We start from the raw sequence: 18,710 nt of genomic DNA on the forward strand, positions 1-18,710 counted from the left end.
AGCCCAAGACCTGAGGAGTATGCCCTCAGAGGCCAGAAAACAGGCTAGAATTTCAGATAAATCCTGAATTGTGATACCAACTGAGACAGGATCTTTGAGCTCTGCTTTCTTATTTACTGAATAGCTTATTTCAAGGAAATGGATGGATGTTGGCTAGACAATTTTCTTCAAACAGTTTGTTTTATTTTGCTCTATGTGGGACAATAAAATCATCTGATGGTTTATGTTTTGTTTTTTTTTGACTTCTTCTCCCCAGTTTATTGCCAGTGGGAGAGCTTCAAGCGATAGTATCATCCGTCTCTTTTTACTGCAGGGGACCACAGCTTTTCCTCTTTGTGTAAAACCTCCCACTGTATAATAACATTGCATGGGAAGTCAGGTACTAATGCTAATAGTCAGAAGTAACGGCTATGTTTTTTGAATTAAATCTGTTCATCTGTAGTATGATGTACATTCTAGCACGGTTAAAATTATGTTTTCCCATGTAAAGATAGTAAGCACCATTTATATGGGTATACATAATAAAATAAATTCACAGACTTTTTTAAGATGAGACGGGACCATCAGATCACTCCTGTGTATCACAAACCCAATAACTTGTGCTTGATTTAAGTTTATCCCCTAGAAAGGCCTCCAGTCTTAAGCTGGAATGTGCACTACTTCCATGGTAGTTTGTTCTTGTAGTTAAGCCACCTCATTGTTAAAAATTTGTGTCTGACTTCTAATGTGAATTTGTCTGGCTTCAGCTTCCAGCCACTGGTAGTTGTCTTGTAGTTATTTAAGACCTCTTTAGTGTGTGGTGTTTTCTGCCTGAGACGGAGCTTAAGCACTGTAGTCAAATCACTTTTTGGCATATTTATATAATTTGTCATGCATTCGTGGCACGTAACAGTGAGTGAAATTGTGAAAGACTTTTCACAGCTACAAATGGCAGTTAGGTGCCTAAATCTCATTGACAGTCAAGGGTGGTTATGACCTTCACTATGATTTGTGCTTCTGAAAAACATCCTCCCTAAATATATTGGTTGTTCTTTCATTTCACAATTCTGTGAGTTAGTCTGTCTGAGAATCTTAAAGTACTTTTACAGTATTTTATAGAAGTAAGCCTTGCTTCACATCTTAAAATAGATAAATAGTCCTGTCAAGGCTATTCTCCACTCTGACACTTTGAGTGCCAAAGGTGGGGGCCCACAAGAGATCTTAAAAATTCCTTGCCTCTGTAGGCTTCTGTTTAAAAGCTTCCCAAGGTCACAGATTCCCTGACCCCGGGAGATAGTTGCCAAGTGAGAAAACACTTGTATAAAACCCAGAAAGACACACTTTGGATTTCTCCCTGTAGGGTAACCCCAAACTCTTACCCTTGCCTTAGGCGAGAGCTTGGAAACGAAGAAGAAATTAAGCTGCAGTTTGATAGCTGACCATTCAGTTTTAGGCAAGCATATATAAACAGACCCTTCTCTAGGACACAAGAATCAAATCATTGCCTTTATAAAAAGTTGATTTATTAACAAAACAAAAGGTTTATGTGATAAAACACTCTTGCTTGCTAGATGTTACAGAGCAATTAAAAAATAGGTTAAAGCACAGAGAATTAGTTCCCTGGGATTCAGTTTAAAAGTTACATTGTACAGGGGGGTACATCAGCCAGCCTAAGAAGTCCGACACTAAACGCAAAATTACATCTGAGTAAACGTTTCCTTTCTACTTACATATCTGTATGCCCAGATTACCTTTTGGCCTGGATATTTACTGAATTCCTCAGGATTAAATATCTCTGTGTCTCTTTTCCAGCCACACAAAAAGAGAACTCCTCAGGAAATAACTACTTCCATTCACATAATTCCCCTCTCTCTTCCCATTGGCTCATCTGGCTAGTTGCCGGCAGAGAACCCATTCTTTCTGGGTTTAACCCTTCACGGGCATTCATTCATGGCAAGCACAGTTTGCTGATTGGGGGGAGGGAAAAGGAAATGAAGCACAGAAGTAAAGGCCAAAATTTAGAATCCAGGGGGGATCTGTGGGAGCTCAGCAGTTTGTAAAACAGACTACCTGTTTCTGTGTTTAAATATGGATACAGGGAAACTCTTGGTACCCAGCTTTGTAAATCTTGGCCTAATTGAGTTGTCCAAGATTATGGTAGAATTCTGTCTGGCAGGATCAGAACCAGTGTATTTTAGTACCATTCCTTAACCATAAAGCCAACTTTCTTCCTCAGGTTTGATCACTCTATTTGAAATTGGAGTGGTGGTGGTGGGGTCAGGAGGGAGAAGAACAGTTTTATTGAGAACATTGGTGTGTCTTCCACTGTGCCAGAGAGAATACCTAGTTTTGTCATGGATGGTTGAAGAGTAGTGGGAGTCTGGATGAGACAAACCATCATTCGCCAAACAGTCTTTGGATTTTCAGAGCCCTTTTTGATCCCCAGTTTGAGATATGGGTTGTACCTCCCTTGTCCAGTGCCCTCAGGATCTGATCAGTGCCAAACCAAGGGATGTCAGTGCTGGTTTGCTCTGCTGCCACCAGCATGGGGCTCTGTTCTGGTGGCAGAAAAGTGGCCAGCATTGACTGAGTGGGAGCTGCTCAGAGGAAGAGACAGCATAGCTGTGGAATCTCATGGCTGTAGGCCAAGAGTGCAGCCCTTCAAGAGCATACTGAACCCTATGGCCTACTGCACTTCTGGTTCCTAGCCACAGAGTTATGCCGCCACCCTGCCTCTTCCCCAGGTGCCCCCATCTCCACTCCTCCTTTCCCCTCCCTGAGCTTGAGCACCACAGATAAGCTATTTGCAGCAGTGTAGAAGCTCTGGAAGACTGGGAAGGGAGTTGCTGCATGCAGGGCTCAGCTTTTCCCTGTTAGTGTTCAGTAAACCCCAATGACAGAAATTATGGACTCTCAACACCTCTGAATGTCAGACCCAAACTTCCTTGAGTTGGCCACCCAAAATCAGAAGGTACTTTTGAAAACGTTAACTTAAACCTTTCTGCTTTCATTAACTTTGTTATACACAAAATACATTGCAATTGCACCTATAGGCATCAAATCAGGATTGTACTAGGTGCTGTACATACAGACAGAAAGAAGTGGTCCTGGTCCCAAAGAATGTGTAGTCTAAATATTAAGGGGTGTTATAGTTGCCAACATCATTTGGGTTTCATCAGGCCTAATTAATGTGAAATATCCTAAGTTGAAAGAGGTGCAATGTTGGTGGATTTTTATTTTGTTTGGCTGCATGGCTGCAGCTGTCTCACATCTGGAGGCAACTGGCTGCATGGCTGCAGGCACCCTGCCATGTGGTTGTAGGCACCTCGCCGTCCGGCTGGAGCCGCCTCACCCCATGCAGCCGCAGTTGCCTTGCCAGGTGTGGCCAAAGGTGCCCGGCCATGTGCAGCTAGAGGGGCCCCTGCATGGCCTGGAGGAGCCGCCGCCGAAGCCCCCATACACACATAGCAGCTCTAGTGGAGGAGGAGGCGGCTCCTGTAGGCTGCACTAATGGTAAGTCCTTTAATTTTTTTTTTTTGGGGGGGGGTGATTTTATGGACCCCAGCAGACTTCTGGAGCAATGGGCGTCCCCCTCATTGTTCCTGAAGTCCGCTAAATCGGGGTCCGTAAAATTGAGGGTTTACTGTATTGAGTTTAACAATTACAATGTGGTTAACACTAATGGCTGCACAGGGAGCATGCTGTGAATGTCTAAGCCAGGTGTCAGCAACCCCCCAGCACGTGTGCCAAGAGTGGCTCACAAGCTGATTTTCATCAGCACATGAAATTTGGAGCTCAGCCTCATCTCTACTCCCCCATGCAGCCATGAGCTTTCTCTAAGCCGTATTGCCTGTGGATTAAACAAACACCAGCTAATGCTGCCAACCACCATCTAAAATCTAAAGGTCTCCATCTTAATTTATTAATGAAGTTGTATGTAGGACTATTAGTAACTTTCAAAAGTATCACTGATGCTCATATCATACATAGAGGTCAAAAGGTCAAATTTCGGTACTTCACCTCACACAGATTGCTGACCCTGGTCCAAACTGAGGCCTACTTTTGGCACGTGATTCAGAATAAGATGAAGTATTGTAGTATTTACAAAAGTAATGCAAATAAATTGTCCTCCTTAGTCTGAGCCAAAGGGGCCTTGACAAAACAAGTAGGGCTGTGCTGTGTGTTAAGATCTCTTGGAATACCAAAACCACTCATTTCACTGATTACTGCAATTCTCTTACAGTGGATGACAGTACCGGGGTCATAAACTGCATTTGCTGGAAAAATCCCAGGGAAGCAGAAAAGCCTTTGTCGGGTAATGTATAAGTACATGACATTTTTCAGCTATGACTTAACTCTTTAATTTGTGTGAGATTTTTTTTTCCCCGGATCAAATAGTAAATTACCAAGTTAGCACAAGTGCAGTTTGCATTCTCAGCCAGATCTACAATAAGAGCTAAAATCAATTTTAGATACATAAATACAGCTACAATAATTGCGTAGCTGGAATTGACTTATCTAAAATTGATTTTTGCTGCTGTTCATGTGGCAGGAGATTGACTGGAGAAATGCTCCTGTCGATTTCCCTTATTCCTTGCAACTGCCAGGAGTAGTGGGGTTGACAGTGGCACCATGACAGTTGAATTTAGCTTGTCCCCACTAGGGGCACTAAATCCAACCCAGGAAGACCAACTGCCAGTGCATCAATCTTCCCATAAGTATAGAGGTACCCTCAGATATGAAGAACATTACAAGTACATCTTGTAGCCTGGTTTGCTTTGAGATGCTTATCCCATAATATAACCTCCCGAAACACTCATCTTGTGCTATTACCAATGACGATGCTAACAAGGTTACATCCCTAACGATTCATACCATTGCTTACTGAAATGATGTAGTGTTTCAATTCAACAGTACAAAGATGTTCAAAGAATTTTCTTCCTACAGCCCATTGTGTGAAGAAACATCTTGGAAATTTGCCATTTGTTACAGCTGCAATTTTCAAACCAAATCAATTGACTTTAGTGGGCTGTTTTGTTTCTTCTCTGATACATCACGCCTATGTGTGCCCCCAGTTTTTCAGTTTGTGTGAATATTTTTTCTGTTCCTACATTCATGAGCCCATCACTAACTGTCTTTAAAAGTAGCCCATAACAACCCAAAAACATGAAGGAAATAGTACACTGTGCTGGACTTTTCCAGATTGGCAAAAAAGTGGTGATGCAGTCCTTGCTGATCAGTAGTAGTGAAATAGTTTACTTATGTCTGGCTTTTTCTTTTTTAAGGGCTCTTTCCCTTGCTTTCTTTTACTGGTTTTTACTCAGTCTGGGAGTGCAGGAAAGCCCATTGAAATCTATGGAAATCTTTACACTGAATCCAAGACACTCTGGATCAAACATATATAAATGTGGTCATACTGTCACTCTTCAGATTAGTTATACATTAAGGGGGAAAATTCTCTGCTGGTGTAAATGAATGGCAAACTTTGAAGTCACTGGAACTGTACCCATTTATTCCAGTAGAAAATTTGGCCCTGTGTGTTTTAACAGAGCTGATTTTAATGTGTCACTCCCAAATGAGTATATCGAAGTAAAGCATTAATTTCTAAACTATAATAAGGCAATAAGCCCTCCAGGTTTCATATGGAAGGTATAAGTCTGTGCTCATTCTGAGCCCATTCTACAAAAGAGTAGCGGTACCATTTCCTAACCTGATCTATGTTCTTTGTGTAAGCTCTTTCTGTTAGTTAATAGCTTATGTTTTATAAAACCTTCTGTTGAAAGGAACATAGCTGCCAGAATCACACTTCAGGTTTCAGCCAATTAAAGATTTGGCTTAACTCTCAGACAAATGTGTTAAATAACAGTGAAGGTCTGTCAAAGTGCATTCAGATCATTAGAAACACAAAATGGAGCCACACAAGTGCTGTTGTGTTACCTCAGATGATTCAGGCTTTTTCCTTCTGTAGGAAGGCTCTGCTGATTTTGCTTAGTCTGACAGTCTAGAACATGGGTGTCCAACCTTTTGGCTTGCCTGGGCCGCACTGAATGAAGAGGAATTGTCTTGGGCCGCATATAAAATATATAACATAGTTAATGTATATAAATCACATAATAATGTTAAAAGTTTATGATCTTGTGGGGCCGCATTACTAGCTGTCCAGGGCCACATGCGGCCCATGGGCCGCAGGTTGGACACGCCTGGTCTAGAAGGTGATGCCCAGTTTAAAATTAAAATCTTTGTTTTGGTCATTTTTCAGGGTCTGTTCTCAGTGAGAAATACTGGTTTGTTTTTCCATGAATAAAAAAATACCAGAATGATTTTTTTTTAATAGAAAAAGGTAAATGCAGGGCCTTAAATTTAAAAATTGACACATCTGAGATGTGCTGCCTGGGAATTCCAATGCTGCGGAGCAAGCTGCCCTCTTTAATAAATGGCACAGTGAAAATAGGTTCTTCTTGAAGTGCAGTCCCTGTAGGTGCTACTTCAGGTGTTGATGCACCACAGAGCTGTTGCACTGGAGATTTTTGGTAGTGATGTCACTCTGGGTTGCACAGGCACAGTGATTGTCTGCTGCTGTTGGTGCCTCCTGTTCCTCCCCCTTCCTCCAGTTCTTTCTGAGCTATTCTAGGGCTGAGCTGGAGGTCAGTTGCAGAGTCGATAACAACATGGGAAAATAATTAGGAATAGTATGAATGAATTAGTGATATTTACATTTTAATTTAATATAGTTAGTTTAACGTTTCCTTAAAAAAAACCAAAACCCTATTTTCAGTTCAGTCAACTGATTGACCTGCCTAGGTTTTATCCCAGACTCCCTGGGAATATACAAGAGTCTGTCCTACATACCTTAAACCTCAGACCCATATTAATGCACTAGCTGGGGAGAACATAGTGTTTCCAAAAATCTCTACAACTTTTTGTTTCCATGACCAAATGTTCCATGGCCTATGCAGTATCCCCGTAGAAGCTATCAAAATGGATCTACGGTTGCATTCATATATAATATCAATCACACAAAAGAGAACACTTGTCAGGAATCAGGATCCATACAAGATCAGTATCTACATTAGCATGCCAAGCATTGATTTTTGACTGGACTACCTGTTCAGAAATACATCCTAGTAGCTTTCATCAGTACAACCAATCAGAATGTAAGTCTGGTCATTGGGGCATGGGACTTGTGAGGAATACTCCCAACTCTACCCTCCGAGTGCAGAAAGTGAGGCCCTGCGGCAATTAAAAAAAAAAAAGAACATCTTGCCTGTAAACCGGCTTTACTTTTAACCTTCCCAAAGTCACAGGTTCCTGGACTCTGGGAGGGTAGGCTGCCACTACCAAGTGAGAAAACTTCCCCAAGAAGGCACACTCAGAAGCCTTCTTGTAGCGGCACTCCCAAGCATTTAACTCTCCCTGGGGGGAGAGAGCGAAGACAAAGAGCTGTAATTTGATAGCTTCTGGCTGAAGGTAGACTCACTGACCTTTTCACAGACAAGCCCTTCACAGGCAATTGCAAAAAAACAGTGATTTATTCACAAGACGAGAGAAAAGAAATCATAGGATACACACAGAAGAAGTACTTCCCTGGGATTCAGCTTAAAAATTACAGGGGAAAAACATCAAGTTAAAAACAGTAACACAAAAGAGAAAAACAGTAGTCCATAACAAAAACAAAGTAACAAGCCAGCAATCTATCTAAATTTAAAGTAACCAAAAAGCCCAAATGTGTCTAACTGTACATTTCCCTGGTAATTACACCTCTATGGCTGATTCTGCAGTAGTCAGGATACTTTATTTCATTTGCCTGTGAGCCATCTCCCTGTTCAGGTCTTTCTCTCTGGGTCCCCAGAGACAGCCCTGGGAACTGCAATTGTTTCCAGTTTAAACAGGATTACTTTGCTCCCTTTGGCTTACCTGGGATTCAGGCTACCTTAGAAGATTAATCCCTTCCCTCATTCATAACAGGGCTAAAGCACAATCCCTCATGCCCTTGTTCTGCCGAGCTTCCAGAAGTGGCTGCACGGTCCCTGCAGCCCCTAGGCTCCGGGGTGGCTAGGGAGGCTCTGCATGCTGCTCTTGTGTTCTGCAGGCACTGCTCCCACAGCTTCCATTGGCTTGAAAGTGACCGATGGGAGCTGTTGGAGTGGTGCCTGTAGTCACAAGGGCAGCACATGGAGCCTCTCTGGCTACTCACCATGCTCGCAGGGGCTGCAGGCACCTTGTGGCAGCTTCCTGGCAGCCACGGTAAGCGGTGCTAGAACCCTTCATGCCAAACTCTTCCCCAGCCTGGATTGCTTTCCCACAACCAAACTCTCTTTGCAGCGTGTGCACACACCCCAAAACCCTACTGCAACCCTGAGCCCCCTCCTGCATTCCTAAACCCTCATACCTGGCCCTACCTCAGAGTCCACACCCCCATCTGGAATCTGCACACACTCTGAATGCCTGAGCCCCAATCCAAAGCCTGCACCCCCAGCTGGAGCCCTCACCCTCCCCTGCACCTCAGCCTCTGTCCCGTCTTGTAACACCTTTCTTGTATTCTGAATCTGCACTTCTGGGCTTACCCCCTCTTGCAGCTCAACCCCTTACTCCGTCTTGATGAAAGTGATTGAGGCTGAGGGAGAGCAAGCCGCTGAGGGAGCAGGGATGGAGCAAGTGGGGCTCAGGCCTGGCAGGGGCATAGCTTTGGGGAAAGGACAGGGCAGGCGTGTTTGCTCTTGTATGATTTAGAAAGGTGGTAACCTTAATCTGTCTTGGTAGCTTTTTTAAAAGCTACCAATCATAAAAACAACGAGTCCTGTGCCACCTTAAAGACTGGCACATTTATTAGGGCATAGAGTTTCATGGCCTGCAGCTCTCTTTGTCAGATGCATGCAGGGGAAGCTTCAGCATAGCAGGGATTTGTAAATATATACCTACAAAGATGGGAGTGTTACATTACTATGTGGAAGGTCATTGCTAGTGAGGCTAATTCAATCAAGGTGGATGTGGCCCACTTCCAACATTTGATAAGATGAAAATGCCTAAAGGAGGAAACTACTTTCTTATGAGCTAACCATTCCCAGTCCCTATTCAGGTTCAATCTGATGGTGACAAGTTTGCATATGAATTCCAGCTCAGCTGTTTCATGCTTCATTCTGTTTTTGAAGGGTGGTTTTTTTTTTCCCTCACATGGTAGTTTTCAAGTCTGTTATTCTGTGTTCTGGGAGATTGAAGTGCTTTCCTGCCGGTTCTTGAACATTTTGGTGTATCCATTGTATACAGCAGAGGGTCATTGCTGGCACGTGATGGTATATATCAACTTAGTAGATGTGCCAGTGAAGGAGACCCTTATGGTATGGGTGATGTGGTTGGGTCCTATGATGGTGTCACTAGGGTAGATCTGCAGACAGAGTTGGCAATGGGATAGTTGAACTTGATAGTTGCCATTCTTGAGCACAGAGCTGGAGAGGAGTCCTGAGCAGCTAAGGAGCCTGGGCAGAGCTGTGTGTGCCTAGCTGTTTCTAGCCTCCCTGAGCCTAGGTGATTCACTCCTCATGCCTGTTTGTGCTCTGCTATCAACCATCCTCCCCACTACTACAAAGTTTGCATTTTGGACTCTACTTTAGAGACAGAACTGAAAGTGTCAGGTCACGTGTGCACTAGATGAGGTGCTGATGGTACCATGAGACAATGTGCATGCATGACCTAGACAGACACTGCTACCAAAATCTCTGATCAGTGGTGCTCAGATGCACTGACATTTGAAGTAGAGCACCCATTGGGGGACACATTGAAGAACCTTAGCTACTGCACAGGGTAAGTAACTTCCTCTTAGCTGATCTTCTGTGACAAGAAAAACAGCATTCTAAGACTTATCTCTGATTTCTCACCATCTTTTGCATCAGGACCAAGCACATCTTGCACCCGTGATCTAGTTAAACAGATGAAGATGCTCCAGAAAGAGGTGCTCCAGAAAACCAAGCTGGAAATTGGGGATATTGTCAGGGTCCGAGGTCTTATTCGAATCTACAGAGGACAGCGAGAAATTCAGGCATCCACGTACTGTGAGCCATTTCTCTCTCTTTTGTGTGTATGTGTGTGCGTGCGTGCGTGTGTTTTTAAGTGAACCTTTGACAAGATCACAGTGCTGGATGCTAAGATAGTAGCTTCACTTCAGCTTTATCTCAGAGCATCTCACATATCTTGTATTAGGTCTGATTTTCAATACATTTCTGTATTGTAATTCTTGGGCTCAAACTGAATGAGTTTTTAAGAGGCAACGTAATGATAGTCCCACAGAACAGTTCATTGGGCAACAAATCTCTTCTTTGTAGGTCTTTCTAAAACAGTGTTTCCCAGGGGGAAAGTATACCTATGGGGGTAAGCAGAGGTCATTTATTTTCATGCAATTTAAGTTATTTTACAGATAGAACGAAAAATAAAATTTGAAAACGAACAACTGTCATCTGCCTGGTGTCTAAAGTTTGTGTTTAGTTAATATTTTTTTAAGCTGGTGCTGCTAAGCATAGTTAAGATAAAGGTACATTCAGGAACATAGATGGGCTACCTGTGGGCTGAATGTGGCTCATCAAGGTAATCTGACTGCAGGCCATGAGGTGTTTTGCTGATATTGACTGTCAGTGAGCACTACCCCCTGTGGCTCCCAGTGGCCAGAGTTCACCATTCCTAGGCAGTGGAACCTGCCCTGGGCATGCCCTGCTTATAACAGTGTCTCAGGATTTTTCCCAGTTCACCCATGTTAAAATCTGGTCCTGATCACATGGCAGTAGATCATGGAAAAACAGGCTCAGCAAAGGAATTTCTTAGAGTGACACACTGTCACACGTGCACTCCTTACTTTTAGAGAGCACAAGAGAGATATAGGTACAGGGAAAACAAACTACTGAATGCAATCCCTTTCTATCTGATCTCAGTGCCTTTTGTGAGTTTATGATGATTAGGGAGGCAAGGTCCCTCCTTCTGGGTCTTCTGTTTGACTTGGAAACACTCATCTTTTAGAACAGCCTCTGTCCTTCTGTCAGGTGGGCAAATAAACTGCAGCTCTTCAAGCCATATATTCAGGCTAGGAAGAGTCCAGCTCCCCTTTCTCGCCAAAGGAGTTTCTGTGCAGAGATGATCGTAACCCATTTTTCCACCTGGGGAGGGTTTTTCTTGATTGCTTTGTCACACCTTCCCACATACAGTTACTCCCAGTGGTTTTTTTGTGCCGGTACTGCCAGTTGTGACTACTAGCACCTTGGCAGCCCCAAACATAGTATTGGCTAGGGAGAGAGGGCAGGGAGCTGGCTGAGTGCAGGAACTTTTTTTTTTTTTTTTTTAAAATAAACAAACAAGGCAATGGTTACTCCCTACATGTTGGTATTCTGCTATCGAAAGTGTGATAGAAGTCAGAATGAATGCAATAAGTAGTACAGTGTTCAAAAAATGGATTCAACATTGGATACACACCCATTCCCCACACTATCACATTTTTCTTGCAAGATAAAAAGCACTTGGTTTATGGTAGCCTTTTGGATAATTAATAAAATATGTTTTCTTTCTTGTAGAATAGCAGAAAACAAAGTGTGCCAGTTATGTTTGTCATGAGAAATCTTTTGTGCTGCTCCAGTGTATATGTAACACTATAGCAGCTCAGCTGCGCTTAGCTAATGAATTACTATCAATGCACTGGTCTTGTTTGTTTGTTTGTTTGTTTTCTTCTTCATGCCCTGGCAGATAAAGTGGATGATCCTGTATGTGATGTTCAGATTTCAAGGATGTTGAAGCTCCCATGCCTCTATAGAGAAGTTTATGATAAGCCTTTCAAAATTCCAGAGGAAGCACAGAGGTAAACAGGATGCTTATGCTGGTGTACGATCTAGATATGAAATACTTCAGTGGCAGAAGTTAATGTAAATGTCCATCCTGGAGATGAATGTCATGGTAGCCAGGTTAAAAGCTAAGCATGTTTACCAATGAGCTACTGCACTGGAAAATCTTTAGAAACAGCGTGCCCAGCCCTTCGGGCATGGGAGTGTATGTGGGCAGCCTCTTCTGGATAACAAAATTTTGACTGGACATAAGGAGCTACCCTTTAGATTTCTATGACCAAGATGTTTTGGGGTGGGAGAAGACATCTTTCCCTTCAGTTCCATGCATTTGCATCCTCGCCCCCCTACTGCACATACATACCTAAGAGCATGAATTCACTTCTTTAGAAGGTACAGCTCAGTAGGGGACAGCTTGCAGGCTGTATGCAACCCATCATGGAAATCCGCTGGCAGGCTGCAAGACATTTGTTTATGTTGATTGTCCACAGGCATGGCCCCCCACAGCTCCCAGTGGCTGCAGTTTGCCTTTCCCAGCCAATGGGAGCTGTCAGGAGTGGTGCGGACAGCAGGGAGATGCTGGTCACTGCTTTCCACAGCTCCCACTGGCCATTGAACCGTGACCAATGGGAGCTGTGGGGTGCTGTGCCAAAGGACAGTCAATGTAAACAATGTCTCCCAGCCCACCAGCAGATTACCTTGATGGGCTGCAGGTTGCCTGTCCATCACTGGTAGAGCCCTTTGACACAACACTCTTTGCTACAACCAGCAATGCGACACAACAGATATCAGAGTCTGTAAAAATAGCGAGGAATATGGACTATTCCTGAATGTGATGAAAACAAAATACATGTGTGCTGACACAGCAGCTATAATGATTAATGGGCTGGTTGTAAAGGCCATAGATTAATTAAAGTATCTGAGATCGTATATGTCCAACCAAAGGAACTGTTCCAAGGAAGAAAACTTGAAATTGACTCAGTAAGCTATGGCTTCTCTTAAGTGTGGGGAAAAAAATAATGGCATCTCAAAATGTATAAAGGGGCAACCTGTGAAAGGCCTAGCTTTTTCCATAGAGATTTACGTGTGTGAATCATGGGAAGTTATTGCTCCTGACAAGAAGAAAATAGAGACTTTAGAAATGTGGTGCTTTCCCCACAGACATTTATGGATGTAAATCATGAAATGTTATTGCTGCTGACAAGAATAAAATGGAAGTTTTTGAAATGTGTGCTGACAAAAACTCTTGTATATCTTCTGGATAGAAAAATAAAGACAAACACCTATGTTCAGGATATTACTGGAGAGAAGCAGTCCATAATGTCAGAAATCAATATATGGAAATTTTTGTGCTTTGATCATGTTAGGCATAGAGATGGAAATTATCTTGAAAAACTTACTATGGAAGGAATGATGAAGGTTTGTTGTAGGGATGACCCGCAAGGAGACGGATGGATGGATGGTGTGTGGCAGATGGCTGGAAAGCAGCTGCTGGGTGCTTGTAGTTAGTGATAAATTATGAAGGCTTCTGAGAATTCCGCCAGAATGTCATTATATTGAGCCATGATTAGGTGGGTTTACATACTTACAGGTCTTGAGAAGAAATTTTGATGAAGGGGAAGCATGTGTGTGTCACTCACACCGAGGGCTTGTCTGTACTGTGGATGTTTGCTGACATAGCTATGCTGACAGAGTCCCCTGGTTGCAGATGCAGTGTTCACTGTCATGTGTTCTGCCAGCATAGATATGCCAATACACGTTCTTTTCTATTGTTATAGGTGCATGTACACCTGGAAGAGAAGGGTTGCCAACATAGTTGTCAGCTGGAGGCCTTGACTTTTATTTCTGGCCCACTATTGCTTACACAGTTCCATTAACAACATTTCAGCATAGACTAAACCATAGAGGCTATGTCTACACAGCAGAATTATTTCGGAATAACATCTGCTATTTCAAAATAACATTGCGAGTGTCTACACAAAGCAATGACTATTTTGAAGTTTCAAAATAGTGGATGGCTTATTTTGAAATTGGTAAACCTCATTCTATGAGGAATAGTGCCTGTTCCCAAATAGGTATTTTGGACTAGGAGCTATGTAGACAGGAAATAGGGACTATTCTGAAATAAGCTGTAATACTTCAAAGGACTCTATTCTGAAATAGTTCTATTAAGGCTGTATATTCTAGTCCAACATAGCTGAGTGCTATTTTGATGCACACTTTGTGTGTAGCAGTTATTTCGAAATAAGCTATTTGGGAATGGCTCTTCCTGAGTAGCTTATTCCAAAATAACGCTGCTATATAGATACAGCCAAAGTGACTCTTAAAACCTTATAGTCGGTGAATAACCTTGCAGGACAGGAGCATTCAACCTTGTTGACCAGCAAGTGAAGAAAGACCAGCAACTTTGTTGACCAGCAAATTTCCTTGAGATTTGAATAGAGTAGTTACAGCTGAACCGGTCAAACCTTCATTATTATGAAACTTTGACTAACCATTTTCTCATACCTGCATTGTTATATTGCGACTCCTCAGGTATGAAGTGTTTTAGAATGCATTTTAATACAGCCCAATTCAAATGTATGCATCTAGAAACAAGGAAGCAGGCCATGCAAACAGGGGAGACTGTATCCTGAAAAGCAGAGACTCTGGGAAAGGTTTAGGATTCATAGTACATAGTGAACCCAAAGGCAAGTTTCCTGTGCAGTGGTACAGCAAAAATACTAATCACTGTTCCTCAGTCTGTACAACCAGGAATAGGAGTAGGGAAGTATTTTACCTCCGGTTATTTTTCTTTAACAGTGAGGGGTGATTAACCATTAAGATAACTTACCAAGAAAAATGGTAGACTTTATATCTGTTGAAATCTTCAGGTCAAGGCAAGTTGTCTGGCCAGAAGATAATCTTTAACCAATTCAGATTACTGCAATTAATACATGGCTAACAAGGGGAAACTCAATGGCTGGTGATATATATCTAGGAAGTCAAACTAGATGATTTGATGGTTCCTTCTGGCTTTGAATTCTGGATATTTTGTGATCAGCCTAGATCTGTCGAGCAACAAAAATGTCACACTTTTGGAGAGGATGATTCATAGCTCTTTCGAATGACATAAAGCTCCCTTTTTTTTTTTTTTTTTAAATAGCCCTGATGGGTTGAACGAGAGCAGATTATTCTTGGACCTCTGACATCTGTTCCTGGACCAAATCTGCTTAACTTGGGGGGCAGATGGTCTTCATTTGGGGTTTGGGTATTGGGTGAAGAGGGAGGCAAAAGCAAAAAAAAAATTCTAGAAGAGTTAGGGGAGACTGACAACTCGTAATTCTTTCCCAAGTTTGAAGTGTTAGTAGTTCTTTTTGAGGAAACAAATGCATTAGTAGGAAGAAGGAAGGTAAAGTGGTTGAAGGTAAAAAATGAATGTACTTTGCCATTTATTTTTTTCTAATCTGTGAGTGTATGTGTGTGTGTGTGTGTGTATAAATAAATAATATTAAATATATAAATGTGTATATATAAAATATATAATAAAGTAAATGTCCAACATTTTAAATAACAGAGAATTGAAAAGTCTCAAAATCACTAAGCACCCAGCAGCTACCATTGACTAGAATCAAAAACTTTATTTAATTAGGGAACCATAAAAACCCATTTCCAAAGGTTTCTCTGTGTCTTGTCACCATAGATCATTATATATGACACTTTAAAATCACAGCATTATTATATAGTATGTCTTCAGTGGATGTTGCTTTATACTTAGCATGCATAAAAATCAGTCTGTTTATTTAAGGATTTAAGGATGAGAGTTTTCAAGAGCACCTAAACATATTGGCTACATCTACACTGGCCCCTTGCTTTTGAAAGGGACATTCAAATGTGCCAGGTCAAAAATGCAAATGAGGCATGTATTTGCATATTCAGAGCCTTGTTTGCATAATGATGGCCGCTCACATTCTGAAAGTGCTGCTTTTGAAATGCAAAACAGCTGTGTAGACAGGGTTCCTTTGAAAGGAAGCCCTGCTTTTGAAAGCACACTTCTTCCTGAAAAAAATTAGAAGAAGGATGCTTCTGAAAGCAGGGCTTCCTTTTAGAGGAACCCTGTCTACATGGCTGTTTAATGTTTTGAAAGTACCACTTTTGGAAGGCGAGCAGTCACCGTTATGCAAATGAGGTTCTGAACATACAAATATGAGGCTTATGTGCACTTTCAACCTGGCACATTTGCTTGCTCCTTTTGAAAGGGAGGAGCCGGCGTAGATGTGGCCATTAAAAACAAATGTTCCATTGACGTTTGCTTAGGTATATTTGAAAATCCCACCCTTTGAACTGAATTTTAGAGTGCTGTTTTTGGAAAAACTTGAATAGTAACAGAGATATAGCCGTGTTAATCTATATATTATCAAAACATACCAGGTCTGTTCTGGTATGGCTATGGTCTGAAGAAGTGGGTCTGTCCCACGAAAGCTCACCACCTAATAAATTATTTTGTTAGTCTTTAAAGTGCTACTAGACTGCTTTTTTGTTTTGGAAAGACTTGGTTACATACTTTTTTGGACTTGTGATGTGTTCTAAAAGATTTGTATCCCCTATAGTGCCCCAAGTGGGTTGAACCTTATCAGCCCAATTGCAGCTGACGTGCTGAGTGAGAAGGTGAAAGATTTCCTACTGGAGAACAGAATTCAGACCTTTTACCAGCAAGAACTGGAAACAATTGGATCCTTGGTGTCACTGACCAATCAGCCTGTCTCCAGGACCAACTCTCAGCAGGTAAGTTTTGTGACTGCTGGATTTTGAATGTTGATGAGGGAAAATAGTGCCTCTTGTTTGCCTGCTTGTTTGCAGAGTAATATATGTGGAAATTTCTTGAGTTTTGGGTCATCGCTCTGCATTTGAGTGCCAGTTCCTGATCTTTAGTTGCTGGCATGAATTATTGACAGTACAGTCAAAGCCATTTTCTCTGGCATTTGGATAACCAGCGCACTGGGTCAACTGGTATTCCTGGCTGGCTGTCAGTGGCTCAGCTGGGTCTGGCTGACCTGCCTGTAGAGCAAGGCTGGCTGCTACAGGGTTGGTGGCCCAGACAGGGCCAGCTGCCCTGGTGGTGGAGTGAGGCCAGCTGCTGCAGGGCTGGTGACTCAGCTAGCAGAGCAAGACTAGCAGTCTGTTAGCTGGTGGCCCAGCTAGGATCAGCTGACCTGCCAGGGCCAGCAGCAGTGGGGCCGGCAGAAGCAGAGCCGGTCCCCACAGCTAGGACCAGTGGAGCAGGGCCAGTGGTCCTGCTTGACTAACTTGAAAATTTGATTATCTAGCAACCCCTGTTCCCACTATGTCAGATAGTCAAGCTTCTATTGTACCTGGAAAGCTTTCTTGTTTCAGACATTTAAAATGGGGCTGAAGAAGGGATGGAGAAACTATTGTAGGGAGCATGTCATGCTAGCTGCAGGGGTGTACTGCATAATCTAATAATGGCACTGTTCAAACAGTAACTTACATAAATCTATGAAAACTAGATACACATTGGAAATATTGGCATAGGAGATCTTCTGAATACACTGCAGCAGTTTGGGGGACAGGCCTGGGTGATGCTGAACTTGATCAAGAAGTGAGGATTGAAGGGCAATATGTTCAAATTGGTTTGAACTTACAAAGGAGCGGGTGAACATATGCATCTTATTATAAGTTCTCCTTGTTGGACATCTCCAGTGTGCAAGGCGAGTATTGTGGGATGGAGTGGAGGTCAGAAGCCTAGATCTAATTGGAGTCAGCTGTACAGAAAGAAACTGTTTGAGAAAAACTTTCCAAAATTATGCTAGTGTGGTCTCTGGTTCTCATCTGATGCTGGCTAAATGGCAAAATTGTCATATAACATGCTTAAAATTTTATCAAAAACAAAAAAGCAGTCATATTTTTTTATTATTTTGTTAGTCTTTAAAATGCTCCATGACTGCTGTTTTATTTTGATAGAATACAGACTAACATGCCTATCTCTCTGTCATTATTAAAATTTTACGATATTAGATGAAAAATCACAGGCCAGATTCTCAACTGGTATAAACTGGAGTGTCATCATGGAAGATAATTGAGCTGTATTAAATTACATTGAGACTAGCCAGTGTACATGTGTTAATTAAATTCTTAACTGTGTTACTAAAAACAGCTGATAGTGTTAAACTTGATTATTAGTAAAGCTGATTCATTGTTGAATTTTACTGCTCCTAGATGTGGAAAACAGATCAGTTTCACTTTCTGGTTCTGGAATGCTAACAGAATACTTTGGGTTCAGATTTGCAGCATAGTAGAGGGACATTTAACTCAAAAACATCTTCACTGAATTCAAGCAATAATGAAAACTACTCCCTGCAGGTCTGTAAACTGCTTCCGACTGGTTGCTTCCTGGAGACTTTTTTTTTTTTTTGGTCCTCTTTTGTTAAAGAAGCTTTTGTTGTAGTGTTCTTAACGAAGCAAAGAAGAATGAATGTTAATAGGAGCCCTGATGCTTTGTGGCAAAGAAACCCTACAAGACCATCAAACACAGGCGTGGGCATCAGCTTTTTCCAGACCAGCTAAAATAAAAGTCCATAACTATCGGAGCTATAGAAAGGAATTATCATTTTATCTAAGGATGAAAAGTTCCTACACAGCATTTGTAGCAGGAACAGAACAATTAAGTTACAAAAGCCTTTCAGAGTATGGAACAGTGTGTGTACATTGCCAATCATAATGGATCTCTGATGGAGAAGGAGAAAGGGAGTTAAAATGGATGCTGTCATAACATAAATCCCTGCTGCTGCAGCTTTTGGTGAAAGTGACTTTTATGAATTCTAAGGAGTCAGGTACCCAGTCATTCCTCCAGAAAAACAAAAAGCGGTCAAGTAGCACTTTAAAGACTAGCAAAATAGTTTATTAGGTGAGCTTTCGTGGGAC

The 18,710-nt window shown here is 42.0% G+C and overlaps 1 protein-coding gene across 5 annotated transcripts in view; it reads left to right on the forward strand.

Moving 5' to 3' along the window:
* The window catches only part of STN1 (STN1 subunit of CST complex), a 68,446-nt gene that overhangs the window by 31,151 nt on the left and 18,585 nt on the right, over positions 1-18,710 (forward strand). For all 5 annotated transcript variants that reach the window (XR_012646197.1, XM_074999220.1, XM_074999219.1 and 2 more), the window contains exons 5-8: positions 4,223-4,294; positions 9,867-10,025; positions 11,698-11,809; positions 16,379-16,553. Coding sequence is in view for 4 of the 5 variants with exons in the window: in XM_074999220.1 (XP_074855321.1) it covers positions 4,223-4,294; positions 9,867-10,025; positions 11,698-11,809; positions 16,379-16,553 (518 nt within the window). In the remaining variant the exon portion in view is untranslated. The remainder of the gene's footprint in view (positions 1-4,222; positions 4,295-9,866; positions 10,026-11,697; positions 11,810-16,378; positions 16,554-18,710) is intronic.

Source organism: Carettochelys insculpta, chromosome 7 (assembly GCF_033958435.1).
Source record: "Carettochelys insculpta isolate YL-2023 chromosome 7, ASM3395843v1, whole genome shotgun sequence".
In the NCBI taxonomy this organism is placed as follows: domain Eukaryota; kingdom Metazoa; phylum Chordata; order Testudines; family Carettochelyidae; genus Carettochelys; species Carettochelys insculpta.